General features: G+C 38.0%; 3 protein-coding genes and 1 non-coding gene across 4 annotated transcripts; 1 reads left to right on the top strand and 3 right to left on the bottom strand.

The window, feature by feature from the left end:
- Positions 1-5: 5 nt before the first annotated feature.
- On the bottom strand, positions 6-3,892 carry rplp0 (ribosomal protein, large, P0). The gene is made up of 8 exons (XM_046839785.1): positions 3,749-3,892; positions 3,166-3,275; positions 2,467-2,642; positions 1,947-2,034; positions 1,701-1,847; positions 1,436-1,621; positions 1,153-1,293; positions 6-225 (listed from the first exon to the last, which is right to left on the bottom strand). The coding sequence occupies exons 2-8, from the start codon at positions 3,217-3,219 to the stop codon at positions 67-69; spliced, it is 951 nt and encodes a 316-aa protein (XP_046695741.1). The 5' UTR covers positions 3,220-3,275; positions 3,749-3,892; the 3' UTR covers positions 6-66.
- Positions 2,723-2,851, bottom strand: LOC124379551. The gene has a single exon (XR_006924443.1). It is a non-coding gene; the product is annotated as a small nucleolar RNA SNORA63 (small nucleolar RNA).
- Positions 3,893-4,479: 587 nt separating the features above from the next.
- dhx33 (DEAH (Asp-Glu-Ala-His) box polypeptide 33) lies at positions 4,480-15,751 on the top strand. Its single transcript, XM_046839684.1, has 12 exons — positions 4,480-4,882; positions 5,531-5,691; positions 5,784-6,011; positions 6,469-6,639; positions 6,953-7,138; positions 7,571-7,682; positions 8,761-8,920; positions 9,655-9,743; positions 10,268-10,395; positions 11,889-12,092; positions 12,486-12,572; positions 12,706-15,751. The coding sequence occupies exons 1-12, from the start codon at positions 4,675-4,677 to the stop codon at positions 13,012-13,014; spliced, it is 2,043 nt and encodes a 680-aa protein (XP_046695640.1). The 5' UTR covers positions 4,480-4,674; the 3' UTR covers positions 13,015-15,751.
- A 2,973-nt stretch (positions 15,752-18,724) lies between these two features.
- Positions 18,725-19,068, bottom strand: LOC124379147 (nuclear protein 2-like). Its single transcript, XM_046839279.1, has one exon. It carries the CDS (start codon positions 18,967-18,969, stop codon positions 18,739-18,741), a length of 231 nt encoding a protein of 76 aa, XP_046695235.1. The 5' UTR covers positions 18,970-19,068; the 3' UTR covers positions 18,725-18,738.
- Between the last annotated feature and the right edge of the window lie 1,665 nt (positions 19,069-20,733).

Raw genomic sequence — 20,733 nt, 5'->3', positions numbered from 1 at the left:
ATTTATCAGTTCCAATCTTTTATTGGCATTCAAATCAAGCAGGTTACAGTGAGCACTGCTATTATTTTAGTCGAACAGGCCAAAGCCCATGTCCTCATCAGACTCCTCCGACTCATCCTTGGCTGGCTCTGCAGCGGCAGCAGGAGCGGCGGCTGGCGCAGCAGCTGATGCGGCTGGAGCTGCTGCCACAGCGAAAGCAGTGGGGTCAGCCAGGAAGGCCTTAACCTGGAGCAGAGCAGAAAAATGCAGGAAGTTACATTGTGGAATCCATCGGGTTTCCTCTAAAAGGCGTTTCCATGTTTGGTATAAAAGGTTTGCAAGTGTAATTGAACACATCACTTTCCATATGGACAAGAAAATTCATGACCTGTAACCAGTTCTGTATATAATAGAGGTTAACCAAATCATCAGTTTTAAAAAGGCACTGAGTTAATTGCTGGAACTAAAGTAAAATAAATAAATAAATCCATACCGATAGTTTAACCTGGATGCAGTATGCAATACAAGAGCGGCCTCTAGAGGCAAATCACTGATGCTACATGCTGTTAATTTGAAATATTTTTTGATTGTAACTAATTGAAGTGTTACTTTCAGTCTAAATGCATGTCCTATTTACCTCAACATTTATTATAATCAATATATTCATGTTTTTCATTGTGTAATTTATGATTCAGTACTTTATTTTTATAATAAAAGTTCAGTTCTGTTTTACATGGTTTAATTTTTTAATATATACAGTATAATTCTAATTATTGGTTAGGTAATCTTCTAGGCAAGTTAATTACCGGTAAAATTCATGATCTGTCGACCTCTATATAATAGCTTTATATTTGAACAAACCATATTTTGTCCAAGACTCAACCCTCCTAACAGAGGCATAGCTCCAAATGGCACTCCAATGCCCCCATAAAGGTACCATTTGGTAAGAGTGTCAATTACAATGATAGGCTCTACTTGAAAGACCAGTCATTAAGTGCGGCTAATGTCCGAGACCTAGCGTCCCTGTCTGCCGGAGGAAACTGGCACACAGGGATAGGAGGAATCGGGTTTTTGTTTGCAGGGGGAACGACAGAACAGCACCACAACAGCTGCTTTGTAACTTAACCTGCACTGGTAGAGATGCCCCTCCTGAAGAAAAGCAGAAGATTTTACCTTATCAGCCAGAGGGAAGGAGTAGTCTGTCTCGACAGTGACTGCCAAAACCCTCTTGTATCCATTGATGACAGAATGGGGAATAGAGGCAAGAGTGGGATAGCCAATCTGCAGACACACACTGGCGATGTTCCTCACACCCTAAAACAAAAAGAGTGCGTTAAATCACAATGACTTGGTACCCGGAAACCAACATACCATTTAGGACTTTAGACAGGGATAGCATAAAATGTACTTCCTAAATAAGACTCAGTACTAGAAAAAGAACAAAAAGCCCAATCACCTCCAAGAACCTCTTGTGCAGAGCATCCTCAGTGATGTCCAGGACCTCAGGGCTGTAGACGCTGCCGTTGTCATACACCTGCTGGATGATCAGCCCGTAGGAAAAGGGCGAGATGTTCAGCATGTTAAGCAGTGTGGCCTCGCTGGCACCCACCTTATCTCCAGGCTTGATCAGCTGTACATCACTCTGGAAAGAAAAAGGACAATGTCAGGTTTACAGCTCACAACCGAAAGACTGAAAAATCTGAAATATGTTTTAAACTTACCAAGATTTCAATGGTTCCTCTGGAGATCTTGGTGGTGATACCCAAAGCCTGGAAGAAGGAGGTCTTCTCAGGACCCAGCCCAGTGTTCTGAGCAGGCACAGTCACCTCACAGGGGGCGATAGCACCGGCACGGGCAGCAGCTGGCACCTAAAGAGAAGACAACTGTAAAACATGCAAATTGCAATATAGATGCGTATATATAAATAAATTTACATGAGGTAGTTGGGTATAAAAGAAGAGAATTACCTTATTTTCCAGCAGCAAGTCCCTGACCTCAGCCAGATCTTCCTTGGTAAAGACAAAGCCCACATTCCCACGGATGTGGGGCAGCAGCCTGTTAAAGAGACGGCAGACGTTTAGTCAGACGCAAACACGTACACGAGTATATACTTTCACGGTGCAAATGTAATGTTTGAGACTAAGCGTCCCTGCAAGCCGTGAGATGCGAGCAGACAGGGATAGTAAGAATCAAGTTGATTTGCGCAGGGGGAACGACCAACCAGCACTGCAACAGCCGGTTCGTAACTGAACCTGCAAACTCAAGAGGTGGAGCTTATTGGTCACTATAGGCTCTTCCTTTAAACTAAAAACCAACTCTGGAAGAAGAGCTGCTCTGCATCATGTTACAATGCATACATACATTAGAGAGCATGTGGCCAATTAAGTCTCAGCATTTTCACAGGCTCTCTTAAGACCCTACAAATTAGATACAACCCATCATGAACCAGTTACACAAACACTTGGGTGCACTGATGTGCATACATACTTCTCCAGGGCCGGGTTGTTTTCCAGGTGGCCACGGATAGCCTTGCGCATCATGGTGTTTTTGCCCATGAGCACGACTGCCTTGCCCCGCAGAGACAGACGGATCGTCTGCATCTGCTTGGAGCCGACGTTGTCTGCGCCCACAATGAAGCATTTTGGGAAGTCATTCAGGAGTTGCTGCAAACCAGAAGGCAAAATTTCAGTGCTTACATTCTTCCGGTCATGTTAAAGCAGGATTTAACAGTTTGGTGTACGCAATGTTTGAGACTAAGCGTCCCTGCATGCCGTGGGATGCAGACACACAGGGATAGTAAGAATCAAGTTGATTTGCGCAGGGGGAACGACCAACCAGCACTGCAACAGCTGGTTCGTAACTGATCCTGCAAATTCAGTGTCCGGACCAAAAAACATGAACACAAGTTTTCTCCACTTTGAGAATCTTAAAACCGAGTCAAAAACCCAAGGCATCATTATCAGTTTACTAGTAACACTGCATGGTGTTTACCTTTAATACTAATACAAACTTGCAGACCAGTTGCATTAATCATGGCTTAAAATTGTATGTTTTTTGTATAAACATGTATAGCATCAAATTGGAGGAACGCTTTTCAACCAACAATATGAGCAGGAATAAGCATCAGGATGAAACTCAGGATTGAAGATGTTGCTTCACAACAGTAGAAAGAAATGAACCACTTACAATGATCTTCAAAAAGTAGTTGGACTTCCACGTGGCCCTGTCTTCCCTGGGCATCTTTGCAGTGCTTCCAAGGATCGGTTAAGAGCCGGTTTAAAGACAAGGTGATCGATCTTAAATGACAAAACAACGAATTAAAAAAATTTGTATAAATTAGTGTTGGACAATTAACTGTCCAGTGATAATCAAATATGCGCATAAGGTGCAGGATTATGTATTATACATGAACGTTGACATTTTCGATCTTTTTTTTCCACCGCAGGTTTCGCAAAGGATAAAGGTTAATTTTAAAAGAAAAATGTCTAATATAATATGATAACCGAGCCTTTTACCATTTTTGCCGAACACATGGCGCTAATCTGATTCACCAACCAACATGGCGCCGAAAGGCCTACAGCTAATCGGCTAAATCCCAACAACCGAGCAGACATTTCAGGTACAAAACGCATTTTTTTAGTCCATATAACTATGGCAAACTGCTAACTCAAAGCTATTCCTATGTATTCCGGGTAAATTTAAACTATAAACCATTGTTAAAACAAGGGGAAAAGACTATAACTCCGTGCTGTAACAGAGCAGACCTCACCTCTGTAGGGACGCGTGAAAGAAAAGAGGCTGAAAGAGGAACTCGGGCGATAATATAGAACTGAGTGCTGACAGCTGATTGGTCAATGTGGATGTCACTCATTATGTTCCGCCCACTACTTTCAAAGTGTAGTGTGCATTCAACACAGAGGAAAGATCCGCGCCATGTTACATACATATATATATATATATATATATATATATATGTATATATATATATATATATATATATATATATATATATATATATATATATATATATATATATATATATATATATAATAGTTTTCTCTTGGAGCAAAACTAACTGTGATTAAACATTTGGGACGCATTTTAAAATTTTCTTTGACTCTTTTCAGTGAATCGATTCATATGATTCACTATGAAGAGACGACTCTTTCGTCTCTCAACCTATTTTATGGCCATTTTCTCTCAAAAAATTTTTTTTCTAAATCTCGTTTTCTGACTAGAGATTTTTTTGAAGAGTTTTTTTCGCGCAAAAATATCTGAAATTTCCGGGGGGAAAAAAAGATTGTGTTTTAATTAAAAAGAAATCAATAAAATATTAACTGCAGTAATGGTGTCTTGCTGTGTCCGTACTTTAATAATAATAATAATAATAATATTAATAATAATAATAATAATAATCTATTTCACCTGTTATCCTTTAAACCGAATCGACTCTCACAGTTTGCCTAACAGACACATAGAATCGAATCCTTTCTCTAACTCATACGTCAATTTCCTGCGACTCGGGGCGTGAGGCCACGTGAGCGGCGGATCCCATTAAGATGAGATAAACAGCCGCAGTAGAGAAGGCCTCGTTACACTTCTAAACGTGCAGTTGTTGTTGTTTATTTTAGTGTTCAGTCGGTGGTGGAGTCTATATAGGACGGGTTGATATTGGCGTGACACTTCCTCCGGATCATGCCCCACGACCCTAAACCGCCTCCGGCCAAGAGATTTAAGCCGGGCTCCCCTTTTTCCCTTGCAAACAAGAAGCCTGGAATGCTGCTGCCAAAGAAGGGAAATGCGTCCAGTCAAATAGACGTGCAAAGGAAACATCTGCCTATTTACCAGGCCAAATCTCAGCTCATCGACCAGCTCAGACAGCTGCCCAATGCTGTGTTGATCGGTAAGTGCTTCCACTATATATCTCACACACACACACACACACACACACGTTCTCCTAGTATGGAGTTTAATACAGCACACTTGATCATCTTGACTAGGCATCTACTGCTGGCTTTTTTATTTTTGGAAATCCAGTCATGTTTGAAATAAAGGAAAGAACTAATATCGCTGTCAAAGATTCTAGTTTAAAGCATTGAGATATAACAAACTCTAAAGGCAATTGAGTAAATGTTGAATTCATGAGAAATTAAAATTTTTTTTTCTTTCCTGACAGCAATTTTTTTTAAGTTACCACTGTCTATCATCGACACTGGTCATTTTATCAAATACACCTACCTATATTTGTGAAAATTTCATACAAGTAAGACTGATCTAGTCCAAAAAACTTTTTGCTTTATTATTTCACGTATAGATTATTCATTAATCAACAATGATTGATTTTCCCGATCAATTTTCAGACACTGCTCGTATTATAGTGTAGTATTGTAGCTGTAAATGCTTGAGTGAATGATGCCTTTATGTAGAAATGTTATTTCCAAGCCCAAGGAGATGACAAGATCTACTAATTACTTGGATTCTGACATGCCATTGAACACTAAGTTGTTCTTTACAAAGTACTTCCTGAAGACCTGTTTGGTTTGCTCTTTAGGAGAAACAGGCTCGGGTAAAACCACCCAGATTCCTCAGTACCTCTATGAAGCGGGTATTGGTCGACAGGGCATCATTGCGGTCACACAGCCTCGGCGTGTGGCTGCGATCTCGCTGGCGGGACGAGTGGCAGAGGAAAAGAGAACTCAGCTTGGAAAACTGGTGGGTTAAGAAACTGTTTGGAAGTATATCAGTCAATTGAATGTTTGAAGCTATGGATTTTGTCTAAAAACGTCTTTCCAACAATTCCCTAGGTGGGCTATACTGTGCGTTTTGAGGACGTGACATCCGTGGAAACCAAGCTGAAGTTCATGACTGATGGCATGCTGCTGAGAGAGGCGATCGGGGACCCAATGCTTTTACGCTACACAGTTGTGATCCTAGACGAAGCTCACGAGCGCACGGTCCACACCGACGTGCTGTTTGGTGTGGTCAAGAGCGCCCAGCGCAAACGCAAAGAGCACAATAAGATCCCTCTAAAGGTGAGGAAATGACACTGGTTAACAATGAGCTCGAGACTTCAAGCTAGAGCGAGACAATATAATCAATATCATATCAGCTGTATATTATTTTTGAGACCAGGCCAAAAAATGTGCTCTTTTCTTGAGGATGGTTTAGTGGCCTTTGAATCCCTTTGTGAGCTACGTGTAGCATGTCTTTATATTTATATACAAATGTACCATGTACAAAAGTATAGAATTTTCACATAAGTCAAGAATGTAGTTAAATATAACTAGTATATCCATACAATTGCAATAAAACACATTTAATATTGGTTAATCTTGTATACAATTATTAAATGTATTACTAAACATTTATTTGTTTTATTGTAGTCTAAAAGTAGATTAAGAATGTAACTTTTTTTTGTAGTGCAAATTATATCCTCATTTTGTTTTGCCATGTTTTAGGATTATTTCTCATGTCTTTTATAATCCCCAGGTCATTGTGATGTCTGCCACCATGGATGTGGACCTGTTCTCTCAGTATTTTAATAAGTCTCCTGTGCTGTACTTGGAGGGTCGGCAGCACCCGATTCAGATCTATTATACCAAACAGCCGCAGTCTGATTACCTCCATGCAGCGCTGGTCTCCATTTTTCAGATTCACCAAGTAAGTTGGTTGCTCATGTGGACATGTATTATGTCGTCGCATTTCACTTTGCTATAATATGTGTAATAATGTGTTACATTTTAAGAATCATTTACATTTAAGGTTAAGGGCCTTGCTCAGGGGCCCAGTAGTGGCACTTTGGTGTGGCTGGGATTTGAACTCATGACCTTCAGATCCAAAGTCCAATGCCTTAAGCACCACATACTGTGTTTGTGTCCTCAATCAGAAGGCTTAGTGTTAATAACATTTCAGCTGTGCTTTTTCTATTACCTGGTGTAAAGACGTTAATAACTTTTGAACATTTGCCACATAGGAAGCTCCTCTGTCCCATGATATCCTGGTGTTTATGACTGGGCAGGAGGAGATCGAAGCGCTGGCCCGGACGTGTCGGGACATCGCCAAACACCTGCCTGAAACCTGCGGGCCTATGATCGTGATCCCTTTGTACGCATCACTTCCTCCTGCCCAGCAACTCAGGGTCTTTTATCCTGCACCCAAGGTACCTGAAGGATTTCATGTGCGTTACTTTAAATAAAAAATGGAGCAGCGTTGTTTAAATAGCAAATGTCTCAATACTAGTCCAGGGTTCTGGTGGCATGACAACATTTAGCATTTGTGTTTTTAGATTTCTGTGTGCAAGCAGTTTTTGTGCTATGATTTATACAGTGAAAAAGTTTTACCCATAATCACAAAACCTTATCGGTTTAATATAAATATCATAGATTTAATATATCTTAATAATATCTTTTAATGGTGTCAGGAAATAAACAGCTTTGCCATACACAGCGTTTTATCACCTTTTATAACTTTACATTTCAAACCTTAAACCCTATACTGTAAATATTAGTTTTCTTCTAGTCAGCCATTGAACGTGTAAACCAGAGGGTTTTTTTTTGTGTATCTGTATTAATTTCCTGTTTCTCAATTTCAGGGCTGCAGAAAAGTCATTCTCTCGACCAACATCGCAGAGACGTCCATAACCATTTCTGGAATTAAATACGTAATTGACACAGGAATGGTGAAGGCCAAGCGCTATAACCCAGGTCAGAGCTTTGGTGTACCAGTATTCAATCAGTATTTAAAGACACGGTTCATTTATTTAGTTAAAAAAAGAACAACTTATTGCAGTCAGGTAGAACTGCTGGTTTCCTATAGAGCAGTATAAAAAAACCTTTTTATTTCCATTTTATTGACTTTCATGTTGTGCAGGTTGTTTTATTTTCACTTTCGATTAATTGCCAATTTTTCACACTTGTTTCACACAGTTTTTTCTACGCATCAACAAATCAACTTGCTATAATACAGAATCAGTGGCAGCTTTATAATTGATAGCTGTAATAATTAAATGAATAATTAAATCATAATATGTATACTAGCAATATGATATGCCCTTTATTGTGTTTTGTTATGCACGTGACCACCTTGCATTGTTGTGGAATTTTTTTTTCTTCATGAAACTGGTGAATGTTACAAAAAAAAGTTGGAACCTGCTATAGTGTTAGTGTTATACCTGCTAAGTGTTGTGTTGTGTATTGAATACAAATACATTATTTTGAACCAACAGATAATGTATTTTAAACAGCAAGATTGCTAGAAAGGGTCAAATGGTAGACTTTTCATTTTATTTATTTATTTTTTCCCCTGTTAGCCAGCTATAATATATGAAGCTTGCATTCCAAAGAGCAACCACATTTATTAACATAGCAACATAACAGGCAGATCTCTAGTTAAGACCAATTATGAACTGGAATCATGTAGCTGAGGTTGAGGAACTGCCAGATCCAGAATTCACACCCACTGTGTTTAATACTCCTAACATCTGGCTGTGGATTTAAACACTGTTACACACCTAATAGTTAGTCATTACAGCAAGACAATAAGTCTACCATTTTCTGTTACGATTCTATACAAAGTATTTAGGTCTCTAAATTTATTATTTATTATTTTTTTTGCCAGTGTTTGATTCTGAGGCACCTCGTTTCAGACACGACCACAGAGTACACACTAGATTGTCTGATACTATTGTAATAATAATAATAATTAAAAAAGGCTGCATGCGGGGGGTATAAATGTGCATAAGTCATTAACATTCATGCTGTTTTTTGTCTTCTATATTGTCAGACAGCGGTCTGGAGGTGTTGGCGGTGCAGAGGGTGTCTAAAGCCCAGGCCTGGCAGCGGGCTGGCAGGGCAGGGAGAGAGGACTCTGGCTCCTGTTACCGTCTCTACACTGAAGATGAGTTTGAGAACCTGGCAAACATGACTGTTCCTGAAATACAAAGGTACAGTGCAGTAGTGATCTGATAATTTGGGATTAGACATTCTTGCGATGTATATAGGTACAGTGCTGTAAAAAAGTATCTACCTCCATCCTGACTTTATTTTATTTTTGTGCATTTTTGGCCATTTTCACATTGTTTTCTCTCTCTGTTTCATCCTTAAATCCACACTTGGATGGCATTTTCAGTCGATGAAAACATAGCATTTTGAAAACGCTCCCCAAAGAGGATAAATTTGAAAATGCGGTTTTCTTTCTTCAGTGTGAACTGTGAAAACGGAGGCTTTCAAAATAAAGCATTTTCAGTCTTTTCACTGTGGATGGTCAACTTTTTGTAACGATTGAAATCGAAAGCGTGGGGGAAACAAAATCAGTTGAAATGTGCCTGGCCTTATGTTTTAACAAAAAAACCCCAAAAAACAGTACTTGCCCCCAAACCTAATAATTGGTTGTGACACCCTTGGCACCAACGACTGCAATCAAATGTTGGCCCACTCTTCTTAGAAGAATTGTTTTAATTCAGCAACTTTGCTATGCAAAAACTTTGCAATCAGATTTACGTTCGGACTAGGCCAATTAAAAAAATAAGTATTATTTGTTACATTATTTAAATATTTATTATTATCAAAAATTCTTTTTTTTATTTATTTATTCTCAAACCGATTCATATATATTTTTTTAAATATATTCAGTTTATTTTATAATGATGATTAACATTTGGCATGATTTGCTCTGTAGGTGTAATTTGGCAGGTGTAATCCTGCAGCTGTTAGCTCTCGGTGTTTCTGACGTCCTCAACTTTGACTTCATGTCCAAGCCGTCACCTGGTAAGGGGCATATATCTTGTGCAGAATTTTTGCCACCATTGACCCTGAGCAAAACCTAGTCCACAAATGAATAACACATGCAACAGGTTGGTATTTTGAGCTTGAACATATAGTAGATGCTGAGTAGTTTATGTTTCTATCATAATAATAAACAGTGCAGTTTCTGAAAAACAATCTGACATTTGCGGACAGGAACAAAAGAGGTTTTTTTTTCCTGTTTTCCGGCTTTACACTTTGCCCCTTATTGTTAGTATTATGATTATTGTTATTCACATGGACATGTGACTCATCAAAACGCACGGCATGGAGAGGAGACAAGTGACTGGTTTTGCAACATAGGCACATATATTTATTATTATCCATTGATAACTTCATCATTAGTCTTTGTGATTATTGAAAATCTCTTACAAATCCTGCGTTTGTCCTTTTCTCATTAAAAAAAAAGATAAAATATTAAAGCACATGCTTTTGCATGTGACTACTTGTTTATTCATTTCTAAACAGCATTCTTACTTACTCAACAGAGTCGATGCGAATGGCTGTGGAGCAGCTGGATCTCCTTGGAGCAGTGGAGCAGAGGGAAGATCAGGTTTTCCTCACCCCTCTTGGCAAGAAGATGGCCTGCTTTCCTTTGGAACCTCGATTTGCTAAAGTAACTTGGGATTGTACAATAGAAGCATGTGTTTTTGTGCCACTCTGAGGTGGAGCATTTTGTTTTTGGGTTGTCTGTCAGGCTCTCTCAGGACTGAGTGGATTAGTAGTAATCATTATTGTCTCTAGAACATAAATGGATTCGATTTTGTTCCCAGCAGGACCAAATGTCTAAAATAGTTTTTCCATAATAGCTTCTGTCCTGTTTGTATAAATTATTTGAAAAAGATTTCTGACATTTAAATTAGTAACAAGAAGGATTAATTGTCTTTGAGGATTTAAAGTTCTACTTGATCTAAAATGATCTGAATAGAAATTGCACAGCTTTTTACCAGAAATACATAGTGTGCTGTCATTTTTCTAGTTAAATGTAGTGAATTATCTTGCATTTAGTACAGTTTGTATAGAAGTAAAGTAAAGCCACAAAGTCTATCTCATAGACCAGCACTAAGTAAGCCAGATCTAGATTTATATATTGGTCTTCAATGAAAAAACAAACATGACTTTGTCAAGGAAATAATTTCCTCAAAATACATGATGAAAAAACTCAAGAAGAGACTTCGTCCTTTTCTTAGTAACACCAGGTAGAGAAATTATAAATGGGTTTTCTTCTAAAGCTGTATATTATAAAGTGAATACATGAGCATGAGCATGTTCTGCATGAGCATGTTCTGATTCAGTGTTTAAGCAAACACAGGTTATTTTTTATGCCTACAGCAGCATTTTTGTGGTATGTAAATCTATACAATTCAGGCGAAATTATTTGCTGAAGCAAAGGGAAGACAGGGACCTGAACAGTTTTTGTGAAGTCTGAATTTTTAGGGTATCCATGCAAATTAGAACACGGCTTAAGTGATCTGAAAGTACCAGAGCATCATGAAAAATAAATATAGCCAAGTGATAATCGGTGGGGTTCAAGCACCCTTTTAAAATAACGATATTCCCGCAGGACATTCGGAGATTAAACCAGGAAACACACAGGATCTAGTACTGGACCTCTTTCTCTCTCCATCTTCACTGCATGTCATTGTGTGTGTGCGTGTGTGTGCGTGTGTGTGTGCGTGTGCGTGTGCGTGTGCGTGTGCGTGTGCGTGTGTGTGTGACAACTAAAATTGGATTTAATTGAAATGAGCTCAAAGTTTAAATAGGTAGAGATAAATTTCTATATTTTTTTTTCTTAAGGATTTAAGCCCATAGCTTTCATGGTAGGACTTTGGAAGTTATTTAACCAGTCTTGTCTAACAAGAAAGAGGGAGTACTACAGTCCTGCCGCTTCAAATGTTAATGAAATACCTCAGAGTGGTCTTTTGTGCACAATTTTTTTTATATTTTAACATTAAAGCTAACAAAGAACCCCTCAGCAAGCACAGTAAAATCTGTTCCATGGAGTGTAGATCCACTGTTGTAGGACATGATTGGGAAAACCAAATAGTTAGTTATGTTTTGTATTTGGTCATGTGCCTCACATAACGTATTTCTAACATTATCTTGCAGACCATCCTGATCTCTCCGGACTTTTCCTGTAGCGAAGAGATTCTGACCATCGTCTCTCTGCTCTCCGTGGACTCTGTGCTCTACAACCCTCCTGCTCGTCGAGACGAGGTGCTCCTCGTGCGCAAGAAATTCATCTCCAGCGAGGGAGACCTCATCACCCTGCTGAATATCTACAGGGCCTTCAAGAAAGTCAGTGGAAATAAGGTCGGTGTCTCTGTTCTTTTATGGGTTTTACTCAAAACACCTACTTTGATTAAAAATCTCGAACTGTATTGATCATTTGGTCCTCATCAGTTTGAGAAGAGCATTATTTTGTAGTACCTAGTAATTAGTGTCTGATGCTTTTGACTGATTCTGTTGGATTGGTTTATATTGTTGGTAGACTAAGAAAAAAAAATGCTGCTGCTTCTTCGGTTGCAGAGCTGCACCTACTTCCAAGTCATTGTCATTGCAGTACCGAATTTCCTTCATGAGTCATTTTAGCGTTCCTATGGTGTTGCTATGATTTTTACATGATTCCTGCACCTAAAAATGGACAAGAATTGCAAAAACAATTGAATTTATCCAATAAATTGGCAACTTGTCTTTTCAACGCAGGAGTGGTGTAGGGAGAATTTTGTGAATAGCAGAAACATGAGTCTGGTTGGTGAAGTGCGAGCTCAGCTGAGGGACATTTGCATCAAGGTAATGAATTTTTCACTACTATGGACAACAAGGTCTATATTGTATTTGTCCTCTTAAAGGGTTATGATAAATGAATACGCTAACAAAATATGAACCAGAAGGAACTTTCAACATAATTGTTTTTGTTCTGTAGCTGGGACTGAAGCTCGAATCCTCTCTGTCCGAGCTGGCTAACGTGCGACGCTGCCTGGCTCACGGAATGTTCCCCAATGCCGCTGAGCTACAGCCCGGTGGCACCTATTTGGCTCTGGATACCCACCAGACCGTCGCCATCCACCCGTCCTCCGTCCTGTTCCAGGCCAAGCCGGCCTACGTGATTTTCAACGAGCTCCTTCATACGTCGCGCTGCTACATGAGGGACCTGTGCCTGGTGGATCCTGACTGGCTCCAGGAAGCAGCGCCGGAGTATTTCCGGCGTAAGATACATATATCAAAGAGTTAGTACACCTCCGTGCTTCTTGAGGTGCTTTATCGACCGCAGATTGCAGACTGTTTTGGAATCGATAGCAGTAGTTCATCAAAGTGGTTGGGCTCGTTTCTAACTCGTCCTAGATCCTTATAGTTTTCTTCTGCTGACGTGGGAACATTGGGCAGGGGAATTTAATGAAGTTTCTTGTATGACTGTCAAAATGCTTTCGAGATATGAGGAGATATCCTATTTTTATTCAACTGTAAGTTTGCCATAACAGATGAGACTGAAGCCACTCAAATGAATTTCATGTCACCCTATGAAGCCAAAACAGGCTGGAGAAGACGATACTGAATGTCCTCTTCTTTCCAGAGGAAACACTCAGCGTTGATTGATCGCTTAGGAATGACTTTCCTTGGAAAAAGTGCTTTGCGGATCTTTGTACGAATTGACACTTTTTTTTCTCACACCCTCCAACAGCTTTTGACTAATTTGTGTACTTCTGTTCCAGTGGTTTGATACTGGAAGCTTTTTTTCTACCTGCCTGTTTCTAAAGTCAGTTTATTTAGATGCAAATTATGTGCTCTTACCCTGTTGGGAATGCTTGCATGTTTCCTTTAACTACGTGTCAGGCTCTTGATGCACCTCATGGGCGGCCGCACTGTTTCTGGAACTAATTTGCCTACCTGTGTTGATAAAACAGCTTGTTCTCTATGAACACCTTTTGTGTTTATGAACAGAGGTTCACATGTTGACCGGATGGATGCATGGTGTGCAACCATGGCCTTAAATCTATGTCTTATCTTACTAACACCATGTTTCATTCCATTTTCAGCTATGGTTTTATACTGGGATGTTTTACATGGGCATTTCTTATTAATGGTTCATAGTTTCTAGCTGATTAATGTCTCACACAGAGTTGTCTAATAGAAAAATGTTCGAATGCATTTTGTACACTTTAATGAAAAAAATGGTAATGTTTTATGCATACATTATTAATTGGCTTCTGTCCAAGAGAACTATTATAGCTGCAAAGATAGTGTTTTAGTTGTTTATATAAAGTCCAGGTTCATGATTCATTCAGGATCATGATGATTCACTCGCATGATACGATTTTGACAATTCATTTACGTTTACAGCATTTGGAAGATGCACTTATCCAGAGCGACTTAAAATTCTCGTTCATACAACTGAACAGTTGCAGCTTAGCGATTGGTGGGATTTGAACTTGACATTCTGATCAGACGTCCAACAGCTTAACCACTGAGCTACCTTCTTCTTTTATAATCTTTAATGATATCAGAGACTGATACAATACAAGCTGCTACATATCAACTCATATGGCCAACTTTGTCCAGTATCTGGAGTGTGGTTAATATGTGACCTTGAGAAACCTCTGTTTAACATCTATCTATCTATCTATCTATCTATCTATCTATCTATCTATCTATCTATCTATCTATCTATCTATCTATCTATCTATCTATCTATCTATCATCTCCAATTGTTTGTCCTTTTTTTGACAGAAGCCTATTTATAATCAGTTTAAATTGACATAATTATCCACTTTTTTTTGCATTGATTTACTCCAATTATCCAATTAACTCGAATTGAAATCGAACGAATTTTTCAAAAGCGTCAGATCGCTTACATTTTTCTGTTCTATCAGATTTGAACGACTTTTGCGTTTTGAAACTAGCTTTTTGTGTTTTGACAGAGCTGTCATTCAAAAAGCCAGGCCACTAAATGTTTTCACAACTTTTAAACAACACAATTGACTGAAATCATCGTATTCTTCGTCTTATTTTCCCTCCCAAATTGAGATGATCCGATCTGGAACGGAGCATTTTTACTGTGTTACTCGCTTTCTCTGAGAAATTTTGCCCTAATTAATTTTGGGTTGCTGCTCCACTGGAGCCAGGGGGAGACCAGCATTTCTGCTCCTAATAGATATTTAATTGATGCTAACAACTTCGGACCACACCGTAATAGTTTTTAACGTCAGCCAGAAGCCTCATTCTCAGTATCACCATTTCTAAGCTATGCATGCTTTTCTGTAATATTTGTATATCTGCCATTGAAGTGCACATACTTGTTTCTGTACCTGCTACAGATTGTACACATAAGTACTTCTTAACTGATATGCTATGCATGTTGTATGATAACACAGAACAAGGCCACTCAGGTTTCTCTGGAATGCAGAATATACCTCAAATATATATTTAGTATAGTCATAAGAACATTCTTGAAACGAGGTTTTTGTTTATTGGATCGTGCATGGACCTTCATCCAAACTTGACATTTCTACATGCCAGATATTAGGATATTGCTTGATATTTATTTTTTTTCTTCGTATTGTCTTTTTCCCCTGTTTTGTTACGCACTCTGAAGCCAATTTCAGAATATAGCAGCGAATTTGTCTGACTTCATAAAAGGTTGTTTAAAAAAAATAAATAAAATAAATGACCTTTTGAGGCAAAAGTATTTAACTAAAGCTTTGTGAATTTTCTTTGGCATTTCCCTTGTCTGTTAAAATAGAGGTTTCTACATGAGGAAGTGACTCGTGAAGAAAATGAAGTAACCTTATTTTAACTATGTCTGCGTTTTTTTTTTTTTTGCCCTTTTACTGCATGCTGTTTATTTAACGCTGTTAAATGTTCTGGTTTTATTAGAACGTGTCCTTATATGACAAATGTGCATCTTTTGAAATATTCAGCATTTTTTTTTCCTTTATAATTAATTCTTAAATAAAATTTTTCATTTTGTCAAATTTGTTGCAAATGAAATTCTTAACTGACTATATATATTAAAAAAAATCCATTGAAGAAAAAAAAACATGAATTATAACATAATGCACAACACCAACCGAAAACCTGCATAAACTGGAGCCAATAGGAGGAAGCTCTTGTGTCCTAACTTTCTTTAAAAAAAAGTGCTGCTGCATTACAAATTATTCTTTTTTTATTTTCGGTCCAGCTTTCACACCTCCTCATCTGCACACTTTGCTTTAACAGATTTATAAAGCGTTCGCATGCGTATATCATCACGTTGATCTCGGAGTCGAACCTACCAGTGTGTTGCTGCATTGATTTGTGGAACTTTGATTTAAACATTTATGCTCTCCACTACTTCTATATTTTATTTATATACACTGTCACTGAATGATGGGGTAGGGAAAGAATTCCTTGTTCTTTTTCATTATGCTTGAAAATCTTTTCCCCTGACTTCCTCTTATAGCAATACAGTCATCCTGTAAATTCAAGGTGACACCTGCCTCACAGAAATAACAAAATGTACTAAAACTATAAATTTTGCACTGGAATCTTTATATACTCATAAACTCTACTGAATGTGATTCAGGGTGCACTTTTCTTTTAGCAGGTTAAAGGAAGTCCCCTGGATGAAGTACAGAGATTCAGTGTGGCTTTGCTCTCCTAATGATTCATTGGTACCGTTTCCACTTCCTGCGGTTTAGCAACATGTGGTTGTGAAATGGTACATGCCGTCCCCTGCACATCTCGCATACCGTGTAACATTAAATTGCAGTTTTAACGTTGATGGTTTTTATGTTGTTTCTCACTGGCTTCTTTTAAGGCTACAGCAGGCGTCACATAGTTTTTACTGTTTAGACAATTTCGTCGTCAGGAAGTAAAAGAGTATTTCAATGTACACTTCGGTCTTTTCATACACATTTGATATTTTTCAACAGTTGACATTCAGGAAAGACTATGTTGGTCCTTGAGTGCCAATATTTTTACAAATCAGTGCAGAACTTGATCCTAGTCTTAACACTAATGGCAAATTTTTATTTAGTGAAAAATGAGTGAGGGAATACATTAGTGCCATAATTATAGTATCGACTGTCTTCCTACTTTTGCTCTAAGTCATTCATTAAGATACGTAATTCATTAAGTTCTGTAGACTTAATGTCTAAATAACACATCTAAATCAATGTTTTTTTTCCAATGAGAGACAATAGTACAGCATTTACTAAAACAGCTAGACATTATTTGTTTTTGTGTATACCTCTTTCAAAAGCTATGATTTCTTATTTCTATTATCTCTCATTCCTATGATTTCTTTATAAACTCTATTTTGAATGAGAGAACTGTCTCATATTTGATGTGTTAGAAGAAGGATAATGGCCAAGTGCAATGATTCAGATTGCTCAGATCTCCATTCGATTATTCATATGTAGGATGTGCTGGTCTGCTGCTAATGTCTTGGTACCAGATACAACTTCAGAGGTCCTGTGGATTCTTGATAGTTCAGAGCTGTTTCAGTGGTCTAACAGAACTACATAATATTAGGCAGGCCGTTGTTGCTCATTGGTTTATATCTATTTCTAAGCTCACTGTGGTCAGTTTTTCTTATGCAGCACACTGAAAGGGTGCTCTACAAATGCAGATTTCATTTATTGAATATATTTATTAGGTAATAATACATTGGATTTTTTGCTTCCTATCTTGTGTATCCTAAACCACTATATACATGCAATCACCATTTTTACTGTTCGCACGCAATTGAAGGTAACTGGTTGGACCAATGTTTTAGTGAAACAGTTCTTAATATTTATGCATTATGCAGGTTATAGGCTTTGCCCCTACCACAGCAGTGTTCTATGTATATGTGTACCATTAAAACCCTTTACAATGATATTTTGATGTAAGATTAGGGGGTCAGAGTTTCCATTAATGATCCACGGATGGATGGATGGATGGATTCTTTGTCATTGCATTAAAATGTGGCATGGAGCAAAGTGTCAGATGCAGATAGATATGTAAATATATGTACAGCAACTAAATGCAATGGCTATTCATATGAAAAATTCATATAATGGATAATATTAATGCAAGAACACATATGCATATTATATTTACTATTTCTGATTGCATGCAAGTGCAAGGGTTGTTGCATTCAGCTACATATAAGAAATACACGTTTACACACAATGTCAAAAGCTTTAATACTATGACTTCTACCATGTGTTGATCATGTTCATGTGCATGATATGGAGTTTCTTAAGAACAGGAACAGTGGGCCACAAAGATTATTGAGGAGAGAGACAAAGAAAAAAAAAAGACAACCTCAAGATATAGCAATAAGTCAGTGTTTTTTTAATTAATATTCTTCAGGTGAGTTCTATCACCAACACACCGTTTAAAACACACCACCACAATGTACACTGCGTAAGATCATCTTTAAAATAGAAAGGTATGGAAGTATAGAGAAAGGGAGAGAGAGAGGGAAGGAGGGAGGACAAACACCAAAGAAAAAAAAAAAACGATGGCATTCGTGTGCGCAGGTGCAACCTGATTCCAGCTTACAAGATCCACTCTGTGCAGACGCGGACACGCGGAATCGGGAATGCGCGCTCACGAGGCAACTGGGGAGGGAAAAGGCCTTGGCTTCGGGTGCGTGCGCGCGTTCTCGTTCGACAAGGCAGGAAAATGTTTAGACACAGATCCGGTTCTCAAGTCATCTCCAGTGAGGGCATTATTTTTACTGCATTTTGAGAAAAAAAAGAAAAAAATTAAAACATTATTTTTTTTGTATGTGTTTTAATAAGTGCTGCTGAATTGGCAAAAATAACCAAAAACAAGAAGACTGGTAGTTTATTACACAACAGGTTTAATGATGGTACAAGTCAGGGCACGTCGAAGGGATGGGATGGCAGTTAAAAACACTACACAATGACCCCCACACAATGACACACAAACTGCACCTATACACACTTCCTTACCAATGATATACCGTTCAAGATGAAGAGCTTTTGGTCCTTTTCCTCTTTAGCTCGCAATTGCGGTAGTTCTCAGCGATTTTCCTCTCGTGTCCTGAAGGACAATGGCGGTTCGTGTTCAATCCGATTTCCTTCTTCGTTCTTCCTTTTCCTGCAGCATGACAGGGATATTCATTCAGGTTGTAATAATCATACTGGTCATAGTGCGCCTCCTCGAACAAAACCAGCCTTTCAATATCAGTGGCCATTTGGTTATTATTGCCTTTTTTTGCTTTCTTTGAAAAACAAAAGTCCACTTTCCTTCACCTCTACCAGCTCACTCCTGCACGTAAACAACACATGATGTCACGTGGATTTATGTGTTTTGCAGCCTTCTTTGGGTCACGTGACTGCTTCCTCAAGCGCAGATTGGCTGGAAATTCGATCGCCCACGTTTACTGTCAACAGACATGCGCTCATTTGTTCTCTCTCTCTCTCTCTCTCTCTCTCTCTCTCTCTCTCTCTCTCTATATATATATATATATACCTCCTTTTCTCTGTCTCTCTCTCTCTCTCTCTCTCTCTCTCTCTCTCCTTTTCTCTCTCTCTCTCTCTCTCTTCTCTCTCTCTCTCTCTCTCTCTGTCCTTTTCTCTCTCTCTCCTTTTCTCTCTCTCCTCTCTCTCTCTCTCTCTCTCTCTCTCTCTCTCTCTCTCTCTCCTTTTCTCTCTCTCTCTCTTTCTCCTTTTCTCTCTCTCTCTCTCTCTCTCTCTCTCTCTCTCTGTATTCTTCTTGCACAAGATTTCTGCAGTTGCAATACAGCTTACTGGAGAAATAAAATGACGTGTATATTATCTGTAGATTCTGTATTAGCTCTGAATAATTACATCTCTACATGTACTGACAACATACACTTAATTATCATATACATGTATATACATAATCTGTATATACACTGTATACATCTTTTACAGTTGTGCATACACTGTAGTTGTGCATACACTGCACTAATATATAATTCTCTACATATATGTTGTGCTTTACACACACTAATTTCTCATGAGTGGTCATCTACAGATCATATATATATATATATATAAATTCCACTATTTGCCCATCTTGTAGATGATTAACTGTATTACATTGCTGTTTACCTGTATTATGCAATGACAATAAAGCACTATCTCTATCTATCTATCTATCTATCTATCTATCTATCTATCTATCTATCTATCTATCTATCTATCTATCTATCTATCTATCAAGAAAACAACAAAAATATGTGCATGATGAACTTAAATGCAATATAATACCAAAAACGATATAGTATGTATGAATAAAAAACTTCATCCTAAAATATAAAAAATAAGTGTCTTTAACTAATTTAGATATGCTTTAGTGATTCATTGATGGATCTATAGAATAATGAGACTATTTTTTCTCTTACAGTTAATCTGCAGTGTGTGTGTGTAAATGAAATGGATATTAAGTTTACAGTAAAAACATTGAATGTTTAAACATCATGTAAAGAATTCTAGGGTGCTTGGTAATGGGACTAATGTTTATAGCATCCTCTATTAAGACCTCTATTATCTTTTATCATACTATTAAATGTTGTTACCAATTAAGAAAAACGTATAATTGAATTATACAATATATGATTGAATTATACTGTATTCACATTTACAGCATTTGGCAGATGCCCCTTATCCAGAAACACTTACATTAATTAAATTGAAACAACTTGATCCATGGGTTTAAGAGTTTTGCTCAAGGGCCAGATCAGACATATTTGACCAATTTCTTTTTCCTCCACATGGTGGCAGTGTGGGTTAGAAAATAAAACATTTATTGATTTGGAATTCTCTTCTATTCATTTACATTCTATTTTGTTAATTATATTTACTTTTGAAAGCATATATATATATATATATATGTGTGTGTGGAGGGACCTGAATCAGCCAGGAGACAGGAAATATGATATATTTTTTTAATATCTTATATCTCTATATGTTTTTGCATCACCACAGCGAAT

The sequence above is a fragment of the Silurus meridionalis genome, chromosome 25, assembly GCF_014805685.1.
Source record: "Silurus meridionalis isolate SWU-2019-XX chromosome 25, ASM1480568v1, whole genome shotgun sequence".
In the NCBI taxonomy this organism is placed as follows: domain Eukaryota; kingdom Metazoa; phylum Chordata; class Actinopteri; order Siluriformes; family Siluridae; genus Silurus; species Silurus meridionalis.
Note: the sequence above shows the minus strand (reverse complement) of the source record. Positions and strands in the feature narration are given on the sequence as shown.

What these genes read in the sequence shown, in the direction of transcription:
- rplp0 (XM_046839785.1), bottom strand. Translation starts at nt 3,219, where the DNA reads ATGCCCAGGGAAGACAGGGCCACGTGGAAGTCCAACTACTTTTTGAAG. An exon ending in AACAACCCGGCCCTGGAGAA is followed by an intron (nt 2,035 to 2,466) that starts GTATGTATGCAC and finishes TCTCTTTAACAG; the next exon opens with GCTGCTGCCCCACATCCGTG. An exon ending in TGCACAAGAGGTTCTTGGAG is followed by an intron (nt 1,294 to 1,435) that starts GTGATTGGGCTT and finishes TTTTTGTTTTAG; the next exon opens with GGTGTGAGGAACATCGCCAG.
- dhx33 (XM_046839684.1), top strand. Translation starts at nt 4,675, where the DNA reads ATGCCCCACGACCCTAAACCGCCTCCGGCCAAGAGATTTAAGCCGGGC. An exon ending in GAACTCAGCTTGGAAAACTG is followed by an intron (nt 5,692 to 5,783) that starts GTGGGTTAAGAA and finishes ACAATTCCCTAG; the next exon opens with GTGGGCTATACTGTGCGTTT. An exon ending in AGAAAGTCAGTGGAAATAAG is followed by an intron (nt 12,093 to 12,485) that starts GTCGGTGTCTCT and finishes TTTTCAACGCAG; the next exon opens with GAGTGGTGTAGGGAGAATTT.
- LOC124379147 (XM_046839279.1), bottom strand. Translation starts at nt 18,969, where the DNA reads ATGGCCACTGATATTGAAAGGCTGGTTTTGTTCGAGGAGGCGCACTAT.